At 41.0% G+C, this 19,081-nt stretch overlaps 1 protein-coding gene across 2 annotated transcripts in view; it reads right to left on the bottom strand.

The window, feature by feature from the left end:
* Nucleotides 1-290: 290 nt before the first annotated feature.
* The window catches only part of ash1l (ash1 (absent, small, or homeotic)-like (Drosophila)), a 31,325-nt gene continuing 12,534 nt past the window's right edge, over nt 291-19,081 (bottom strand). Inside the window, exons 5-27 of one of the 2 annotated variants that reach the window (XM_040021404.1) lie at nt 17,318-17,987; nt 16,985-17,158; nt 16,754-16,848; nt 16,151-16,224; nt 16,021-16,066; nt 15,698-15,806; nt 14,781-14,987; nt 14,535-14,681; nt 11,561-11,669; nt 11,312-11,461; nt 10,692-10,759; nt 9,771-9,937; nt 9,453-9,605; nt 9,215-9,269; nt 8,671-8,803; nt 6,909-7,181; nt 6,416-6,502; nt 6,219-6,309; nt 5,584-5,722; nt 5,315-5,487; nt 4,956-5,122; nt 3,860-4,307; nt 291-1,138 (exon numbers count right to left, since the gene is read on the bottom strand). In XM_040021404.1, the coding sequence (XP_039877338.1) occupies nt 1,047-1,138; nt 3,860-4,307; nt 4,956-5,122; nt 5,315-5,487; nt 5,584-5,722; nt 6,219-6,309; nt 6,416-6,502; nt 6,909-7,181; nt 8,671-8,803; nt 9,215-9,269; nt 9,453-9,605; nt 9,771-9,937; nt 10,692-10,759; nt 11,312-11,461; nt 11,561-11,669; nt 14,535-14,681; nt 14,781-14,987; nt 15,698-15,806; nt 16,021-16,066; nt 16,151-16,224; nt 16,754-16,848; nt 16,985-17,158; nt 17,318-17,987 (3,827 nt within the window). In that variant the 3' untranslated portion in view covers nt 291-1,046. Of the gene's footprint in view, nt 1,139-2,866; nt 4,308-4,955; nt 5,123-5,314; nt 5,488-5,583; nt 5,723-6,218; nt 6,310-6,415; nt 6,503-6,908; nt 7,182-8,670; nt 8,804-9,214; nt 9,270-9,452; nt 9,606-9,770; nt 9,938-10,691; nt 10,760-11,311; nt 11,462-11,560; nt 11,670-14,534; nt 14,682-14,780; nt 14,988-15,697; nt 15,807-16,020; nt 16,067-16,150; nt 16,225-16,753; nt 16,849-16,984; nt 17,159-17,317; nt 17,988-19,081 lie in introns of both variants that reach the window. The other variant, XR_005694456.1, reaches the window with a different exon arrangement.

Below are 19,081 nucleotides of genomic sequence, written 5' to 3'. Positions count from 1 at the left end.
CCTCCCCGCCTGATTTAGTTAAGCTGGTGAATTATGTTTTACTTCACACACAAAAAAAAAAAAAAAAAAAAAAAAAAAAAAAAGAGGGGCGAAGCGGACTGCCTAACGAGACGATTTAAAAAAAAAAAAAGAACAAGACACTTTTACTGACAAAAGCGCGCACGCTCCATCTTCCCAAACCCCCTCCCTTTACTCTAATAAAACAAACACACCACAGGCCTCTTCTGTTCCTAAATGAGTTACTACAGTATAACAGGAAAAAGATAATAGACTTGCTTCTTTTTTTTTTTCTTCCAGACTGCATCATCCAATACCGTGAGAGTGTTAGTGTGTTTTCATTATAGATACATTACAGAGAGCTTCACAATATCCATGGTACCAAAAGTGCAGTTCACCACCCTTGTTCTCTCTTTCTCATGAGCAGCATCTGAGCACACCGCTCAACTTTACATTTCTCCTATGCCATTCCTACCCCACCCCACAGCCCCTGGGCAGTTCTTCTCTCATCCCTTACATTTGTTTCATTGCAGCTAGGTTCCACTAGGGGGAACAATTCTCCAGCACTCATACCCCCCCACAGACTGAATCATTAATCCATCCCTCCCCCTCTATCCATCCTTATTCAGTACCACTTATTTCATTACAGATGCTTGCTAGTGGAATTCATCTACCCATGTTTTCAATGTTCGATGCATTTAAGTGCATGGGTTACAACTCCTATGTTCGTTTTCTTTTTCTTTTCTTTTCTTTTTTTAAAAAGAAAGTTTTTGCATCATACTACTTAAATAAGCAAGAAGCCTGGGTCAGCTCTCTCTTTGTGCTCCTTGAGAGCTCCTGAAGTCAGTGCTTCCAAACACCCTCCACCCCTCTCAGAGCTGAGACGACAGTCTTGGAAGAGGTAAACTGGAAGAGGCCCCCAGGGATGCATTGTGGTCCTTAATGGCTGGAAAACCAACAATGCTCATTTCCCTTCTTGCTGTCTCTCCATTTTCTGCCCCTTGCTCATGACAGTGAAAGGCAGTGTGCTTGACAGGCACGTAGAAACATTATTTTCTGCCTACAAAATCGCTGAATCCGAGCGCCCGCCGCCGCAGGCGCCGCCCTGCGCCTTCCTCAAGGAGATAAGTGACATCAATGGCTGGAGAAAGTTGGAAGGAGAGAGAAAATTAGCAGCTTGGACACAAATAGATGACACAGGGCGATCACATTAAAGATAAAAAATAATAATAAAAAAAATCAGCCGCATGGAGGCAAGTTACTTTAAAGCAAAAATGCTTCAAGTATAATCTGTTAAACAGTTAATAAGCAATAAAAATTAAGTCTGATGTTGTTGTACACATAAAATAATAATTCCCAGGGTTGCTTAAGGCAGCTCATTCATTTAACACTGGTAATGGATTACTAGTCTGTATCCACCAAATATGGCTTTGGTACCTTGGCTTAGACATCGATGGGATAGATACTGGCTTTAACATGTTAATCATTTGTTTGTAGTAAGGTAATGTTCTTAACTCAGGTAAGACCTCATACCACAGTATCAGTATTTATTGTATTTAGAGTTCTATTTATTGTGGTGCTTAGTTAATCTGTTTCTATTTCAGCTCCTGCTTTTGTGGAGTTTTTAAACATACTGAGGTTTTTCTTTGGTCATATTTCATTTATTCCCATTGAGCTTTTCTTACTTTTTTTTTTGGGTGGGTGGGGGGGGCAGTAAATAATGGCCTTGGGGTGGATCAAACGCTGGCCTCTGCATTAGCCTTGCAGCATATGGATCACTTGCTAAACCCAGTAGGCTAAACTAGCAACCACTACAGGGTGTGTTTAATGTTTTGGCTGCTGTTACAGGAATTTCCCTTTTTTTGGATAAATAATGTTTGTCTTATGTTATCAGAAAAAAATTAAATCTACAAGCCAAATAGTTGGGTTTCACAAGCATTACATAAATTCTTGAGAAAAACTAAAAAAAATGTGCCTTTTCATAGTTCATGTACAACCCACCTGCCTGAGCTTAGTCCAAGTGGGAGAGAGGACAAACATGGCAGAGCAGAATGTACATTACTTCAAATTTACTGTAAAACAACAAGAAACTGCAAGAGCACAGACATTTGTGCTGATATGGCTGCATATCATTATACTGTTAACTGCAATTAGATTACAATGTTTCTTTGGTAATGATACAAAGTATCAAGTAGCGTAATTAATGACTTTATAAAAGATGGACGTAGTCACCGTGACGTCATCAATCAGTTTGTTAAGTGATGTTATGAGGCCTCAAGCTGACTACTTTCACCATATATCCATGTTGGTGTTTTAAAGTATGATGTAACGAGCCTGGGGTGGATCTGAATGTAAAACTGGATGCTCACTGGCTAACAACTTGTGACTGACAAATCATTAGGAAATGAGCAAATCCTGGGCAATTCCCCATTGTGACTTAAATAAAAGCTTCTTTCAGCTTCTACTTTATTTGCAAGGGGTTGTCATAGCAGACAGATCCGATATATGATGTGTAAGGTTTTTTACGCCGCAACAACCCTCTGATGGTCTTGAAGTGGGGATCTTTCACGTTAGGCTAAGATTAGTAAGTGAGATGAAGTGTTAAAAGGGAACTCCGGTATATTGTAACTTATTTTAACCCATTAATGTGGCCTCAAGTGTCGTGCCAACTTTGCAACTTGTCCTCTCTTGTAAAGACTGGAGGAAATGTGAACAGCATTTATCTGGGCAACTAGAATCACTAGTTTTGTCTTTGAGTCCGACCGACAGTAAACACAAAACTTGGCTGTATTTCTATATCACGGGTTATCAAATGTATTGTAGTGGGTAACGTGTAATAATCCAGCGCATGAAATGACGTTTTACTTACTTGCCAAATGGGAAGCTGAGAGTTCAGTCCGGCCAGTCTTGGTCTTTTGTTGATGAAACACCATCTCGGGGATGGCAATGTTTTCAAAGCTTTCAATTCATGAATTGTAATTCCACAGCTCGACACATTGAGACATTCAAAGGCCCCCTTCTTTGCAGCAGTCGGCATTAGCAGAGCAGTGAGGACAGGAACACCACCGGTTTCCCGAGGTAGGTTGCCTCTGCCACAATCTTCAGAGTACTGTCTTTCCTTCTTTACGTTTAAGCTCCTCATCCATCTGCTTTGGGTAAAATCAATACTGACAAGCGAGCTGATACAGCCTCTCGCCCTCAAAATGGTCCATGGGGTAAATCCGCCATTGCATTTAACTGCCAACTCTCCTCAGAAGACAGTATAAACACAGTGTAAGTCAGCTACACACGTGTGATGATGAGTATGCCAGTGATTTGGTCAGTTGGCAAGTATCCCAGAATGAAGATTCCTAATGCGGTTAGTACAATGCCCGTTCCAGGCAACATTCGGTCAGACTGAAAAATGATTAAAATTAATTGATGTAAAAAAAATAATAAAAATGATCTTTTGTGGTAAACTGTAGGCAGTTCATGCTTGTCGCCCAAATAAATGCTGTTCAGATTAAAAACTTTTAAAAAAAGGTGATGATCGCAAAGTGAGCATGACCCTTCAAGCCACTACAGCCATATTAATGGTAAATTTGCCAGGTTGAGGTAAATGGGAATTCTCCTTGAAGCGTTGGTCTAAATTTTGATATTTTTAGGTGACATAAAATAGAACATAAATATGATCTCCTCTTCATCCTATGCTTCTTATGGACAGATTCTTGCCCCAACTTCAAGCTTATTCTTTCAGAAATAGTAGTAGTTTTAAAAAAAATGATCCAACACGTTCAAATGACGTGTCACAGCAAAGTGACCTTAAACTTTAACCCTCATTTATCTGTTGACCTACCCCCCTCCTTTGTTCCCAGTCCCTCACCGTTCTTGCTGGGTGTTCTGTGCAGCAGATCCAGCAGGATCTTGTTCAGTCGTTCCCGCTGGGCCTCCCTCCTGCCCAGAGCTGGGTGGTGTAGTGGCGATGAAGTCGAGGATGATGGAACTTCAAGCAACTCTCCAATCCTCTCGGCTGAACGTTCCTCCAGCCCCTTGCGCTCATCGGCTTCCTGTCCATCCTCCTCGTCCTCCTCTTCTCCTGTCTCCCTTTCCCGTTCTGGTCTTCTAGGCTTGGCTGAAAGAAGTGCGGAATCTTCTGAAGCCATGTCCATGTCGTCTTCCACTCCTCTTCCATCTTCTCCCTCAGGTGGGAAATCTTCACCCCGGTCGCAGGAAGAGGCATCGTCCTCACAGCCTCCAGCTTCTTTGGGTCGTTCGCTTTTCCAGGCTGATCGGCCGCCGTTCCTCTTATAGTTGTCAGGAACATAATGAGGCTGCAAGAAAGCCAAAAATGAAATTTAACATAAAGCACATACGTTTCAAGTAGATAGGGTTTTAAAATGTAGAGATAAAAAAATAAAAATACAAAAAAAAAAAAAAAAACACTTAGGGAAAGTCCACCCTGACTAACATCCAAGTTACCCTCCACGAGTACAAAATAAGAAGTAATTAAAACCTTGAGGCCAAAAGGTAAGTGCTGACAAGGATATCCCTTTTTGTATTGGTTTTTTTTAAAAGAAAGAAAAAAAAGAAAATAAAAGTTCTGGATTCTGTTAACTTGGTCTCATTTTTCAACACTAGCAGACTTGGCTGGATGAGGCTTTCGGTGCATCTGTTCCATGAGACTGTACTGTATCAAGTTCTAAAATCATACAAATCTGACAGCTGTCATCATAACAAAAGCTAACACTACAACAAATATAAACTATTAGTCTGGTGCATACAACACTACATTAACTCTGTGTGAATGTGTTTTTTTTAAATAATTTCTTGTGTGACCCAATTTTATAAGCTTTGGTTGCTAAAACACAGAGAAAGAAAAAAAAAAGACCCCAGCTAAAACATGACTTCCATTCTCAACACATTTTCTAGTGTTTGTAAATCAGTAACAGATCCCGGCTCAGCAGTCCTGTCGCTCTCACCGAGAAGTCTCTTTTGGGCGTGAGCCGCTTGGGGAAGTGGTTGAAGGCATATGGCTTGGTGCAGACCGGAAAACGGTTGCGATGGATCTTGTAGAACAGATGGGCCGACTTGTCCAAGCGGTAATCACAGATGTACACATCCTGCTCTTTCACACCCTTTGGCCGTCCTTTAAGAAGAATGCACACTGAATTAGCAGGGACGTGATGTATTTGAGCAGGAAAAAAACATTCAAGTGAGCACATGCCTATGCATTTTCCTGTAGCGTATGTTTATCAAAACTTAATGGGAATATTAACCAAATTCCAACATGGTTCTAGCAGTTCAGCTAACATATTTGGGTTCATTTGTGCATTTTTACCTTTGCAGTAAGTATAAAGGTCGAGAACACAGCAGGTTCCCACCACTGCCTCCAGGGGGATGATCTCATAGAGCGGCATGCGGAATAACTCGTTCTGGTAGAATCGCCGCGATGGAGAATGGTGTGTCTCGTGAGGACGGAAGTAGTGGTGGCCAAAGGCAAATCGCTCACCCCTTTAGAGTGTGAGTGGACAGTTTCATTAGAACAATAATGAAACACACACACACACACACAGTTATTCTCCCTGCCTGTTTAGGTAATAAACTTACTTTTCGTTCTTCCACAGCTTCTCAATTCGGAAGATGTCGAGTTTGTCTCGGTTGATGTGAGACAAGAGACGGTAAGACTGTCTGACAGGCTGACCCTCAGGTGAGCGTCTGCTGTCTCTCATCAGATACACACAGTCACCTGCACACAAACAAACACAGAGATCAGTTACTTATCTACAATAATATGTCTCACAAGAATCTGACCACTTAAGTCACCTAGAATATCAGACTCTCTCCGCTGCAGATCTCTTGTATGTCTAAAGTTTGCAGAGAAGTTAGAGAAACTTTTTTAAGCAATCTTCTATTGATAAGTTGCAATAATACATTATGGCATTTGCAATAAAATAATCGACAAAAACAAACCTTAAAGAACAACTCAGCCTTAAGCTGAAATGAATGTTTCTGATTCAAAGTTTCAAGCTGTTTCACTTCTGACCACTCCTAACCGTTGAGGCAGATGTGGTTGGGTGTGGTCAGAAGTGCACACTTTTGCATGTATAACCACATCAATCACGTCAGGTTGCCCTCGAGTAACACAGCATGCAAATCATTGCATCAAAATGATACATTTCTCTGTGAGTACAGGGAGTTTTCCAGGCATGTGTGAGCTTACGATTGCTTTATGATTTAGATACCTTGGTGTAGCAGCAGGTCATCTCTAAGGAGACAGATGTAGTAGACAGAGCCAGCCTGGGCGTAGCTGGGCTGGGGTATCATGGGGACTTCCTGTAGTGAGGATAAGACACGTCTGAGACACTTCTAACCAAAAAAAAACCCAAAACAGACTTTAAGGAGTTCATCAGTCACTGTGGTTTCGAAACAACAGACGCACCCTATCTACAGGCCGGGGATCGCACTGTTCACACAGATAGTGCTCCACCTCAGTCTCCAGTCGCATACAGTCAAAGTGCTGCCACACCTATGATGGAAAAAGATTATTAAATCTCATAAATGCATAAGACAAAAAAGAAGACTTTTCAAACCAGTTACTGTAAGTAACATTGAGTTACAGCTCAAATGAAATGCTCAAATAAAAAAAATAAAAAAACCCTCTGCGTTAGTGATTCACCACCTCGACTGTTTCTGAACCTCTGAACTTAAGCTCCTTCAGTATTTGTTATCCTCCTCATTTTCTGTATCTAAAAATAACAGACAACACACACAAAAGACTGCCTGCATCCTCTGCATGGAAAATCTCCTTGACAAAGTACTTCTCGGATAGGTGAAGTCTTTAGAGAGACGCTAAAATAGTTCTACACCATCAGCAAGTGAGATAAAAGAAGAGAGGTCAAAGTAAAGACTGTTTCTGATATTTTTTTACTTACCATACACTTTTCACATTGAATCATCAGGCCTTCATCCTTGTACATTCCACAGATGCAACGGATGACATCGTCATCCTTGTCGTGAGACCCGGGCCCTCCTGTGTGGTGGTGATGACCGTGGTCACGGTCCAGCGAGTCTGAGCTGTCTGCCTCGCTGGCGGTCTCGCCCACAATCTCATCAATCTGGACTGCAGCTTCATTACGAGCACTGTAGTAGGCTTTCCGCAGCCGACAGACATCTCTGCCTATCGATGACTTCTTCCCATAATATTTCTGGTGGGAAAACGAGACGGTTGCTGAAAATCTTTTAAATCAATCCGTTACTGGCAGAGCAAAAGGACAACAGGACCTCACAGACACCATAAAGTGATGATATATAAAGCCGAGGAATGCCCATTTGACCCCAGAATTACACGCTCATCATTCACTCGCACGGTTAAGACTTTGAGTTGTTCATCCTTGAAAGTCTACGGGCAATTTCCTGCAGGACAAAGGTCACCGACACAGAAAGATTCATTCAAAACTGTCTTTGCAGCTGCCAAAATTTCACCGGCAAGGCTACACCCACATTCAACAGTAATTCAACAGTAATTCACATTCCTCTCACACTTTTTCAGTCCGCCAGAAAGGGCCTTGCGGCGAGAGGGTGATTCTAATTTATACGTCCACTTCAAACTTCTCTGACTGGAAGAGTAAGCTTCCCTGAGAGCTTTTCAAGTGGCACTTGTTTAAACTGCTTAGCTATACAGATGTAAATCAAACAGCCTTGCAACATGTGCACACAGGATCAGCAGTCGCGAAGTTATGTTCCATTTGGGAGGTTTTTGTGTGCGAGACAGGAGAAAGAAAAGCAATGACTGAGTGGGAGGAAGAAAGTGTTGAAGCTGCACAATAACAGCGTTAAGTATCAATTTGACGAGGCCCTTTGATAATTGAGCTCTAAGAGTCTGGGATTACACACAAGAGTCCACGGCATGGCTGCGTCACTCAAAGATTAAGACTGGATGCTCCAACAGCTGAATGGCTTCGTGCCACCAGCATGTTTGAGTTTCTAATGACTGCTAGCAAACGGACTAACAGATCTATGACACTGATTAAGCAAGTAGTTTGCAACCAAACCAAAAATTTCAGAAAACTATCATTTTCATGGATGAGTGTATCCCTCAGGACATGTTATTAGACTACTAGCAGCATAAACTTGTGAATTTTCACCAGTTGAAATAGGAACACAATTTATTTCCAGCTGCTTCATAGACTCTTACTCTCTACATCTTCAGTGATTTTCAAGCTGATGTGCAGCTGTTCCATTCACACAATGAAGTATATATATCAATAATATTAATAATGGATGAATCAGAATCTTATTGTCTAGCAATATAAAAATTAAAGTTAAAAGATCAATAAAGGAAGTACTCATTGAGAGAGCTAGCAAGTAATTAAGAGAGAGCAGAGATGATAGAACAAACTAATATGCTGGTATTTACATTTCACTGAGTTTCTAAATAAAAATATTCAGGTCATCTAGGCATGGTTACATTGAGTGGCTAGTGAGTGTACCTCAATTTCTACCCGCATTTTTTAAAATCCTCATTGGATTAATCTACCTCTTTTTTTATGGCTCTAAAAATGCAAACTAAGGAATGCATCACAGAGATCTGAGTTCCTCAGTTTAGCTGCTTTACTTGAACAGCTTCTGATCATTACTAATAGATAAAATCCTAATTTCTTCTACTACAAACATGTGAACTGGTCCTTTGCCTACCTCAGCATTGCGAAATACTTTGAGCATGTCTGTGTCAAATGCTTCAACCGTCTTATAATGGCCCGTGAGGATTTGCTTCTCAATGGTGCTCAGGTCCAGCGGGTCAGACACCTTCTCATAGTACTGGCTGTTCCTGATGGTGCACAAAGATAAAAGAATTAGGCTCCAAATTTGGTTTGTCAGTAGCAGAGGTGGGTGGGAGGACAAAAAAAGGGAAGGAGAACATTCAGTTCAAAACTTATTAAATCAGATTCAACCAAAACTCAAATTTCTATGAGCATACAGGGCAACAAATCCCAGATTATAACAGCTTTTTTTTTTACCATGTAGCTGAAGAAAAAGAATAAGCTGCTATTGTTTTGACACCAGCTGATTACTATCAATACTGGACAAGCATCAACACACAGGCTGTCACGATTGTGTGTGGCGAGAGATAAAACTGTTACACTACGTGGGTGCTGTACACAGATAGACCAGATAATATAAGTAGGCGCTGTTTGGTAAACATGAAACAGCTTGTCGATATGCAGGTTTACACTCTTACCTCTTTCGAGATGGGAGGTTCACCAGCGGGGCAGCAAGTGTCTGACCAGCGGAGTCTGAGATTAAAAGAAAATAATAACATTCCTGTCATCATTTTTCAATCACAGATTCTTATCATTCAGTAAACAGTGGACAGCTACACCGAGGCACTGAAAGATTCCTTCAAGAAGCCTGATCAGACCCCAGATCAGGCTAGAGGTCATACTAATGAGAATATCAGCGTGACCGGGGTCACTTACCCTTGTAGCTGGTTATCATGTCACAAATCTCCTTGAAGATGTGAGCAAGGCGAGCGGTGCGTGTTACTTCTGTGTTTTCCTCGGCTGCAGCTAGCCTTCGTGTGCGTACCGACCGTGACGTCTGCAGGGCTGAGAACTGCGTCAGGAACACGTCTGGACACAAGATATGACCATTCAGCATTAACGTCTAAAACATCTGCATATTTACAGTCTCTGAAATTTGTCTACATTTCAAAAATAAATGTCCGTGTCCCCTTTATCGTACACTATTCTTTACATAGCTTAAATTACTTGCAACTGAATTTCTTAAGCTTGTACCTGACTTGATGTTGCCATCATCACGGATGACTCCTCCCCAGCGCGTATACATGGACAGGCTGCTGGCATCCCTCTCTCTCTCGCCCTCTCTTTTCAGCAGCTCCTGTTTCTCCCTCATCTTCTCCCAGTTCCTCAAGAGAAAAACTCGATGCTTCAACACAAAGTTTCTGGAAATCAAAGGAGACCGTTTAAATGTGTTACCATCAACTCACACCTCATGAGTTGAGAAGTTTTTACTTTTAAATGACATATATATGTCTTGTGTATTAATAAACCACTCTATTAGAATGGAGAAGCAAGCATTAAGTGCAATGGAAAAAGAAATTTAATAAAAATGTGTCACTGGCTTCCCAGGTGCATATGAATGAGGGGTTCAAGCAGATTCCTGTGTACAAGTCTTAAAGGAATTGTGATTATGTCTATCACTGGTGATGGCTTTTTAAAAAAAAAAAAAGAAAAAGTTTCTGCTATTTTATCCCTGCTTGATTCATGTGACTGAAACAGGAAATCACTTTGGAAACTGTGTGGGTGGTTGACTTGACGCATGCTCAATTATCAGGTAAGGAAATCCCAGAAAGTTAATTCTGCTCATCTGGATGTTGCATTTTCAGTGGGAGAAACATTTTGTCTCCTGACTGATCATCAACAAGCAGTGGAAAAAGTGGGCTCAACTGCTTAAATTCTCATTGTTACCATTTTTTTCAGCAAAAATGCAGAAATTTAAAAGGTCATTGCACTCACAGATAAAGAAACATATTTCATTGATACTAGTATTACCACCTTAAAATATAAAACCTCTCACAAGCCTACAGGTCAGATTTATACTTTTAAGGATGCGTGGGAACCCAAACACAATTTATCAGTTGGCCCACTAGAGTTATGCTTCCTCTTCTTATCTTGTGTGTCCGTTTATGTTTTTACCTCTCTCTGTTGGACATGGGCTTCATCAGATGAGGGTAAAACTTGCTGCTGTCACTTGACTCTTCCTCCTGAAGATAACAAAAGTCCCATTAAACAATCCCTGTCTTCTCATCTTAAACAGTTTCTCATTCACACACATCGGTGACAACACCATTCAAGGTGCTCTTCAGTCTTTAGGAGCCACAGAGGGATTAAATGAGGGTTGGGGATTGAACTGCCATTATGATTAATGAGGAACCCACTATAACTTGCAGGTTACTCCTGATTTCATGCAAGTTCAGAAAACATTTTAGGTCACTAATGCAAAACTATACCCTTTAAGGTACTCTGAGTTACTTTTTTTAGAAATCCCGTGGCCCACTAAGAGCACCTCTGAGACAAAGAAAGATTTGTGCCCTACATAGATGCTGCACCTGAAATCTACCAGGACAGTTAGATTTCTATTCAGTTAAAATGTTAGTTTTCCCTCATTAAAATTTTTTAACACAAGATATTAAGCTGCAAGGGAATCCTTTTCTGTGTAATAGGAAAAAAAAAAAAAAGCCATTATCCAGTCTTAATTACAAGTGACCTGATCCTACCGCAAACTCTCACCACTTCCATCTATATGCATCACTCACTCGTTTCTTGAGCTGGTGTTTGGACTTCCTCTTCTCCTTGAGTCGACCGAGCCGCCGAGTCCCTCCTGATTTCCCAGGCAACCCATTAATACGCTGGCTCTTCCCTCCGATGATGCCCCGGCAGCCCTCTGAGCCACATTTGCAAACTTGCTGCAGAGAAAAGTGCAGTACAGTATGTGAGAAATATGCACAGGTGCAACAGAACGTCTGAAAATAAGCGTTCTTCCAAAACTGTTCCTAGTGCTTCACCTGCTCTTCTGTATTGAAGGAACGGAAGTTGTAGTCGTAGGTGAGCTCAGTCCCGCTGCTGATGTCTCTGAGAGCAAAGAGACCTATTCTGTACACCCCGTTCACTGACCTGCAAGAAATGAGTATATTACAATGAGTGAAGCTTTTATGAGATTTTTAATACTTAAGGAGATATTCTCCGCTTTGAAAGGAAGCAAAGAAGCATGGTAAGTTTTAACCTGCCCACAGGCTCTGGAACAGCTTTTATAAAATAGCAGTTCGGTGATTCCATTTCAAAATCTGAGCTTACTGTAGTAACAACTGTCCCAAAAGGGCCTGTACAACAACTAGAAGGATACTACATGAACTTCTATTTGCAGTGTTTTTGTGGTTTCACTGACCAGCAGCTTGCAGCCTCAGGACAGTTCCTCTCGTGGACTCTTGAGGCTGAATCCAAAAGCAAACCAATCTCCATAGACTCCCATGCTATATTGCTAAATTTACAGCATGGTGCAGTTTTTGCTGCTGGCACTTTGTTGCAATGTATTCACACTTCAAATTAAGAAATGTCATCAGGGACAGTAGCTCTTTGGCTAAAATCATTTTACAATTTTACAAATCTCATGAGTCAAGCTTGCTAGTTTCAGCTTAAGGTTTAGCACGCCACCATCACCAGTTCTAGTCTGCTCTGGCTCAGAAGAAACAGAATGGAGGTATTCAAAACAGTCCACCTTTTATATACAGTTAATGATATTCATAGGTCACTCCATTCTTTGCAACATAAGTGCTTTAACACATACAACTGAGGGAAAATCACAAAGTCCAAGTGCAAACCACACTTAGATGCTTCCATCAACCAAGAGATCCAAATCCAGAACATTTGTTGCTGTGAGGAAATGGTACTAAGTACTGAATCACACTTTCCAAAAGGTTAGGTAACAGGTATATGATTTCAGTTCATTATATAATTATACCCAAATGTGTATTTTTCAGGTTAATAGTGAACATTTTGACTTGATCACATGAAAAGATTCACTTTTTCAAGGGGTATAGTTCTAGGCTAGGGATAAAAAAAAAAATCACTAACTACATCCAAAACATATTATATCCCTTTTACACAAGGATGTACAAACACAAATTTCTCCCTGAAGCAAAGCTTTCATTTTAAGTTAAAATGTAATATTAGTCAATTACATCAAACCCAGTTTTAAAATTGGGACAAAAAGGGAATAGTCATTGTGACAAATGTTCAACAAGTAATGCCTTTCTTCCTCTCTCCAAATGAAGCAGCGCTCCAGCTTTTCACTATTCTTGTAAGAATAAAACACACCATTCTGCTTGCCAGCCGCTTGATAATTTATTCCTTATATAGGGGTAAAAAGCTGATTCAGCGCATTGTCTTCAGCCACTACAGCTGTATCTAAGGCCCGGCTGCATGTAATCTCTCTTCTGTGACAAGACGGATGACTCGTCAGGCTGTGTGCTGAAAATCCTCCATCCTTGTAGAGTCTTTTATTTCAGGAGTGCACGCAGGCACCTGCAGACCTGTGTCCTAGATTGTGAACTGGTCTACGTTGGAGGGCAGAGGGTACAACGTGATAGTAAACTCTATGTCGTCATTAGCTTTCAACAATCAAATCCTCTAACGGAGTTGGCACGTTCACTAAAAGAACTAAAGATAAACTAAGCAGGTTTCACTTAGAAAAGCGAGGCAAAGGGAGGCCTGCTCAGCCAGGTCTCCATGAGCTGTGGATTTAAACATGCTGCGAGAACAAGCCCTCAGGAAAAAAAGAGAATTGTTTTGGCAGGTGTAAGGGCTTTAAGCCATTAAGGTCTCTGAACACTGGAAGAAAAGGAGTGAGGTGATCTCATCAGATTACCACAACCACATTAATAAGGTTGGGGTTTCAAGGTAGAGCCTTCTCATTTACAGAGCGGTGCACCTGCAACACGTGTGTCTTTTAGAGAGAGGCAACAAATACTGCCTAGCATTCACTGTGACTACTTATCAAGGTCTGTTCAACTGGTTTAACTGTACAGCTGCATGAATATAATAGGCTTTTCCCCAATTTCTGCGTTATTTATTACATACTGTTACTATGGTGCCTGCACATATTCCACATGGCACATTTTCAAATAATGAGTTCTGTGTTTGCGGAGGTAATAACAGGCTTCAGACAGCATTAAATGCTTAGTTACTGATATTTTTGTGAGGATGGATATCCTGTTCTCCAAACCTGCTGCTCCAACCTTTTTTGTTTGCCAGTAGCAGCAATCAAATGGTCTTAAAGGTAGAGTGGCTTTAATGAGAAAAGAGTTAAATAGCTCATTTCAGACAGAGGGGCTGCACCAAGCGAGGCACACAATAAATAAACATTATTTTGAGCTGCAACATCATTATACTGCACTGTTACCCTACTATAACCCCTGGTCGTGGCTGGACTTTATGTAGCTGGCCTTGTCTCCAGTTGTCTAAATTCCACGGTACCATCTTTTGGGCCATTCCTAGTGTGTTATAGCTATAGTCGGTTGCAGAGAAGACCATTTTAATAACACACAGACAGCCTATTTAGGTAATAGGCTGGTCTATTTTAACATGCCCCGACTTTCAAGAAAGCCACCGAAATACTGAAGTATCAAGCTAGAAGACTTTGCAATGAGCTCCTGTGACACTGCTGTCACATCGAACAGCATCACTTGTTTAACACTGTGCCCTAATATCCCCTGTGACTAAATCGACCTGACAATATCTGCCTCACATGGTAACCTATACCGATTTGGACTATTATAGACACATAGTGAGTATAAAAGCAGTACTCTATATCTGTAAACCAAATGTGGTTCACACCAGGCCTCTATCCCATCCCTAACAACTTGTGGCAACTGCTCGTGCTCAGAGCCAAAAAGGCTTAGCCAAATCTGTTCTTTGGTAAGCACCCAAAAGCACCACAAGGGCATTAGCAGGGAAACAGTTCAAGGCTGCTGTGACACTCACCACTTCTGCATCTGACAGTTAGGTTCACAGCTGTGGTTTATGAAACGCGCCTCATTGCCCATTCTGTAGCTATCAATCACCATGCCACTATCCAGGTTCAGGCAGTAGTGGCCACTGTGGGAGAAGTACTGTTCCATCATGCGACTCCTAAAACATGGAAGGTAGGAATGTGTTGAAGATAAGAGAAAGAAATATACATCATCTAACACTAGTTTCATTGTATAGCAATGAAGATGTCCATCTCACCTGAACTCCTGTTCGCTAACAACTTCACCCAAATACTCAATGATGAACTGTCCTGAGCGGAGAGACTCCTTGGTGCGGATGCCCCACCCTTTGCCCTCAGTGCGGAAACGCTCCAGACACTGGACCCACTCGTGTCTCTGGATATGCTGGTTGTCACAATGATCTCCACATGGACACGTGCTGGGAGAACACTCAGCCAAGCTCATCCTGTGAAAAATAATTTTTTTTAAAAATTATAAAATAAGGCTGCCATTATTGGAGCTTGGAAAGAAAAGCAACTGGACTTATGTAAGTTTCTTGAAGATGTTATTACCTGTCATCCGAGAAGCTTCTTGATTACCATGACAACCCCCCCATCCCCAAAACTCCAGACCTCTGAATCAGTCCACTCATTCTCAACTGTAAAATGTCCTATCCAATCAGAACCATGGAAGAAACTAACACCTTTGCCAAGCTGTTACAAAACGCTGTCAACTGCTGCAGTGCCACAGGGATATTTTCAACAGCCAGTGCTTGCTTGTTTTCAGCACCCCTGAGGCATGGTTTCTGTACAACATCTGAAGCACATTACTGTTTTTACTTTGCTCTGCTGCATGCTAAAAACTCAATAGGTTTGCAACACTTAAGATGTCAGATTGAAGAGGATATACTGGTTACAAACAATAAAAAAAAATAAAAATCCCCTTCCTATGGAGATAGGTTTGACTGGAGAGAAAGACAGCCTGAAGATGGAGATGGAGTGCAATGGCTGGCATTCCTGTCTTGACACCATGTTTTGCCCTCTATTCAAAATCACTTAATTCCTAAAACAAAGCGATGTAAAATAACATTTCTATACAAGCACATGGCTTCATCTGAATACTGAAAAGTAACATGAGACTTGTTGAAAACAGCCAATTATGATGGTGTATCTTTACCTATTCAAGCATTCATCCATGCAGCCTTTTTCAGTTGAGTCTTCGGGAAGTCTACAGTTGCATGTAGTTGTTTCATAACCAGAGAGAGGCTTCACATCCACATAAACATCTATAAAACATAAAACAGAGTATTACCATATCATTCTTACAGTGTTTGACACACAAAGTTGAACTGTAGACACACATCTTTAATTCCTGTTTCTGTAACCAGTGAAGCAAATATCCTTATCTTATATATTTATAGGGAAACACCTGAGTTTAACAAAGCTACAAATTATATAAAAAAAAATTGAAATTAAAAAAAAAAAAATCCTTTCACTCACTTGATCTTATTTTTTTATAAAGGGGGACATCAGGCCTCTTGTGTAGCTGAAAGGAAGAAATAGAGCGGTAAATGCAAAAGTGGTCGAAACAAAAATACCAAACAAAAAGAACCTCAGAAAGATTGATCACCTGATCATGTTTCCACAACCATAGGATGTCGTAAGGCAACTGGAAGTCAATGCGTTTCTGTCTCAGGTACTTTCCTGGGTGGGGGGGGATTTGGGAAGAGAGAAAAATCAGTCCGTTGTATTTATGCTTCATCTTATCATAGCTGAAAACACAGGCCTGTGATAAACAGAGGAGAGTCCTGTTCCAAGAAACAGGTTTATCTGGATAATTTACTAGAGCCGTTTGAATCTTGGACACGGACTGAAGCAAAATGAGGTTTTCTAGGTTTTACTTTCCCTCCCTTGGCAAGTCATACAGCTAACTGAGAAATTCAAATTTGTGAAACCTGCCAACGACTGACTTCTGCATAAAGAAATTTAAGAAATGTGCTCAAAACTTCAACTAAATAAATAATTAAATCTACTTTCAGCTGTTCCCATATTCCCCAATTTGTCTCTTTTCTATCGTTTACTTGTTAGGTAAATGATTAAATGACTACACTATAAATAAATAACTTGGTTTTTAGTGTTTAAAAACTCCTCAGTTGCTTGTTAAATTCTTTTTTTTGATGATCATAAAATAAATCAATAGCAAAAATCTCAACTAATTAATTTTAAAACTCACCAACATGTATTGGAGCAGGAAACAATCCATACTCATGTTCCCCGGGTATATACTCTAGCTTCTCTTTCTTCAGCTGCAGAAACTGACTACGGGGGCTGTAGAAGAGGAAAAGAAAAATGTGAAGGCATTTCACTGGCTGTGCAGAAAAACTGTATGACACTATGAAGTGTTGCTGTCTGAATTAAGGATTAGTAGGGAGAGGATTTGGATCTCCACGCCCCTAAGACTCACTCTTCAGTTTTGTACACATCAGAATATAACCCCGCTTTCTGGAACTTCTTCTTCGGAGGTCGTGCTGGTCTTTTCTCTCGCTGGGTGGCTATGGGCATAGGTGGAGCTTGTTCCCTGGAGACAGGGCCTGGGCCCTCTGATGAGCAGTGGCCATCTGGCTTGGTTTCCACTGAGCTAAAGATAGAAACATGACTTGGTTTCTAGTGACAACTGGACTTAATAAATGTTATACATACCACCACTGAATCCTAATATTAGTACTCACTGTCATAGAGAAGAGTCTCTCAAGTCCAGTCTTGTTGAATATGCAATAGTGTATTATAATTTGCTTACCCATGAAGGCTCTGTAGCTCATCTTGGGTAAGCCAGCTCCTTCCTGTCCCAGGTCTGGACCTTGCCACAAGGCTCCCTAGGTTTTCCTCTCTTTCAGGCAAGTGTCCCTCCATGTCTTCAGCCTCCCTGTCCTCTTCCACATCCTCCTCCTCTTCCTCATCCCCTTCTCTCTCCCAGTGCTTTCGTTTCTGACCTTTTCTGCGTTGCCCCTGGACTACCGACTCAATAGCATCAGTCACAGTATCACCCTCCCACCCTCTTCCCTCTGCTAACCGTTCCACCCCTTTCTCCCGGTGCCGGACTTGATTCAACTCTACCACAGGTGGAGGGGACGGTGGTGGGGAGGGTAACGGGTGTTTCCTAGGACGTCCAGGCCCCCTCTTCTTTACCATGTTGTTTCCTGTACGGGCCTGTCTCTGCAGCTTCTTGGCACGCAGGATTTTGTTGACATGGTGCAGACTGTATTTGGAGGGCTGTACGCGATGGGAGTTGTGAGACAGTGAGACATCCAGGCAACACTCCTGAGAGGGAGAGAGGCAGGATGAGGAGGTTGAGCTGTGGGAGTGAAACAGAGAAGACTGATGATGGTGCTGTTGGCGGTGGTGCAGGGATCCTTCAGGTTCTTCCGAGGTTGGGAGTGTAACACCCCTTGTCTGGATACCTGATGACCCTGAGGAGAGAAACAGAAAATGAATGGTCTAAATGAATCTTAAAAATGCTAAGTAGCAACAGGACAGTTAACACGTCAGCACTCAGGAAACAGTGATACTATGCTTATGCATGTCTTCTCTTGTTCCTTTAGGTCCTTTTCTATTCTCATACATGCTTCTAATCACACTTCATTCCTTTTTGATTTTTGTTAATCCAAGAGTAGCAGAAAAACTCTGCTAAAATGCAGAAAAACTGCTGAAATCAGCACAACTTGCTCTTTGGTCATATTTCTTCTATAAGAAAACAAAAACAAGTACATAAAAAAAAAAAACTGCAGCACCTCTAAAGTGTGTAAATCATCCCCTAGATGTATTCCAACACTTCCAACAATATTCTTTACACAGATGAAGAAAAAAAAATGTTTAAAGGACACTGTACACTAACAACAAAACTTCAACCAGCCTTGAAGCATGGGGGAGGAGGTATCATAGTCTGGGACTGCTTTGCAATCCTTTAAAGGACAATGAATTAAAAATGAGTGAATTTTACGAGACAATGTCAGGGAAGCAGTCCATGCCCTGAACCTTAGAAGACACTCTGGGTGATGAAACAAGACAAATGACCCAAATCCCATAATTAAGTAATAGCAGAATGGCTAAAAAATAAGAAAATACGGGTTTTGGAATGGTATGGAAATAGAAAGTGAGAGGCTAAAGAAACTGTGCTGCTATTTTTCCCCTCATTAATATTGATCTCCTGCATCTTCTTAGAATACTTCCTTCCCTGGTCTGACCTTAGGAAACCATATTTCTAAGTTGTTTTTATTTTTTTCATTTCAGACAGACCCTAATGTTTTAAGAATGTCTACACCATCAAACTTTACACAGTTTCATTTAATGCATTTAATATGTCTTTTTACTTGACAAAAAGAAGCATTATTCTTACTCCTAACTCAAAATCCTTTCATTTTTTGGTCACCCATACAAATGGTTTATTTTGGCTGAAATATGACTTTCAAAAGAAATGCCAAAATAATAATATAACAATTCATACACTTAAGTGGATAGAAGTTGCTGGCAACTGTACAAGTCTGAATGAATCATTAGACACATT

The sequence above is a fragment of the Simochromis diagramma genome, unplaced genomic scaffold (assembly GCF_900408965.1).
Source record: "Simochromis diagramma unplaced genomic scaffold, fSimDia1.1 OVJJ01000753.1, whole genome shotgun sequence".
In the NCBI taxonomy this organism is placed as follows: domain Eukaryota; kingdom Metazoa; phylum Chordata; class Actinopteri; order Cichliformes; family Cichlidae; genus Simochromis; species Simochromis diagramma.
The sequence above is the reverse complement of the archived record's forward strand: the minus strand, read 5'-3'. Positions and strand labels throughout refer to the sequence as shown.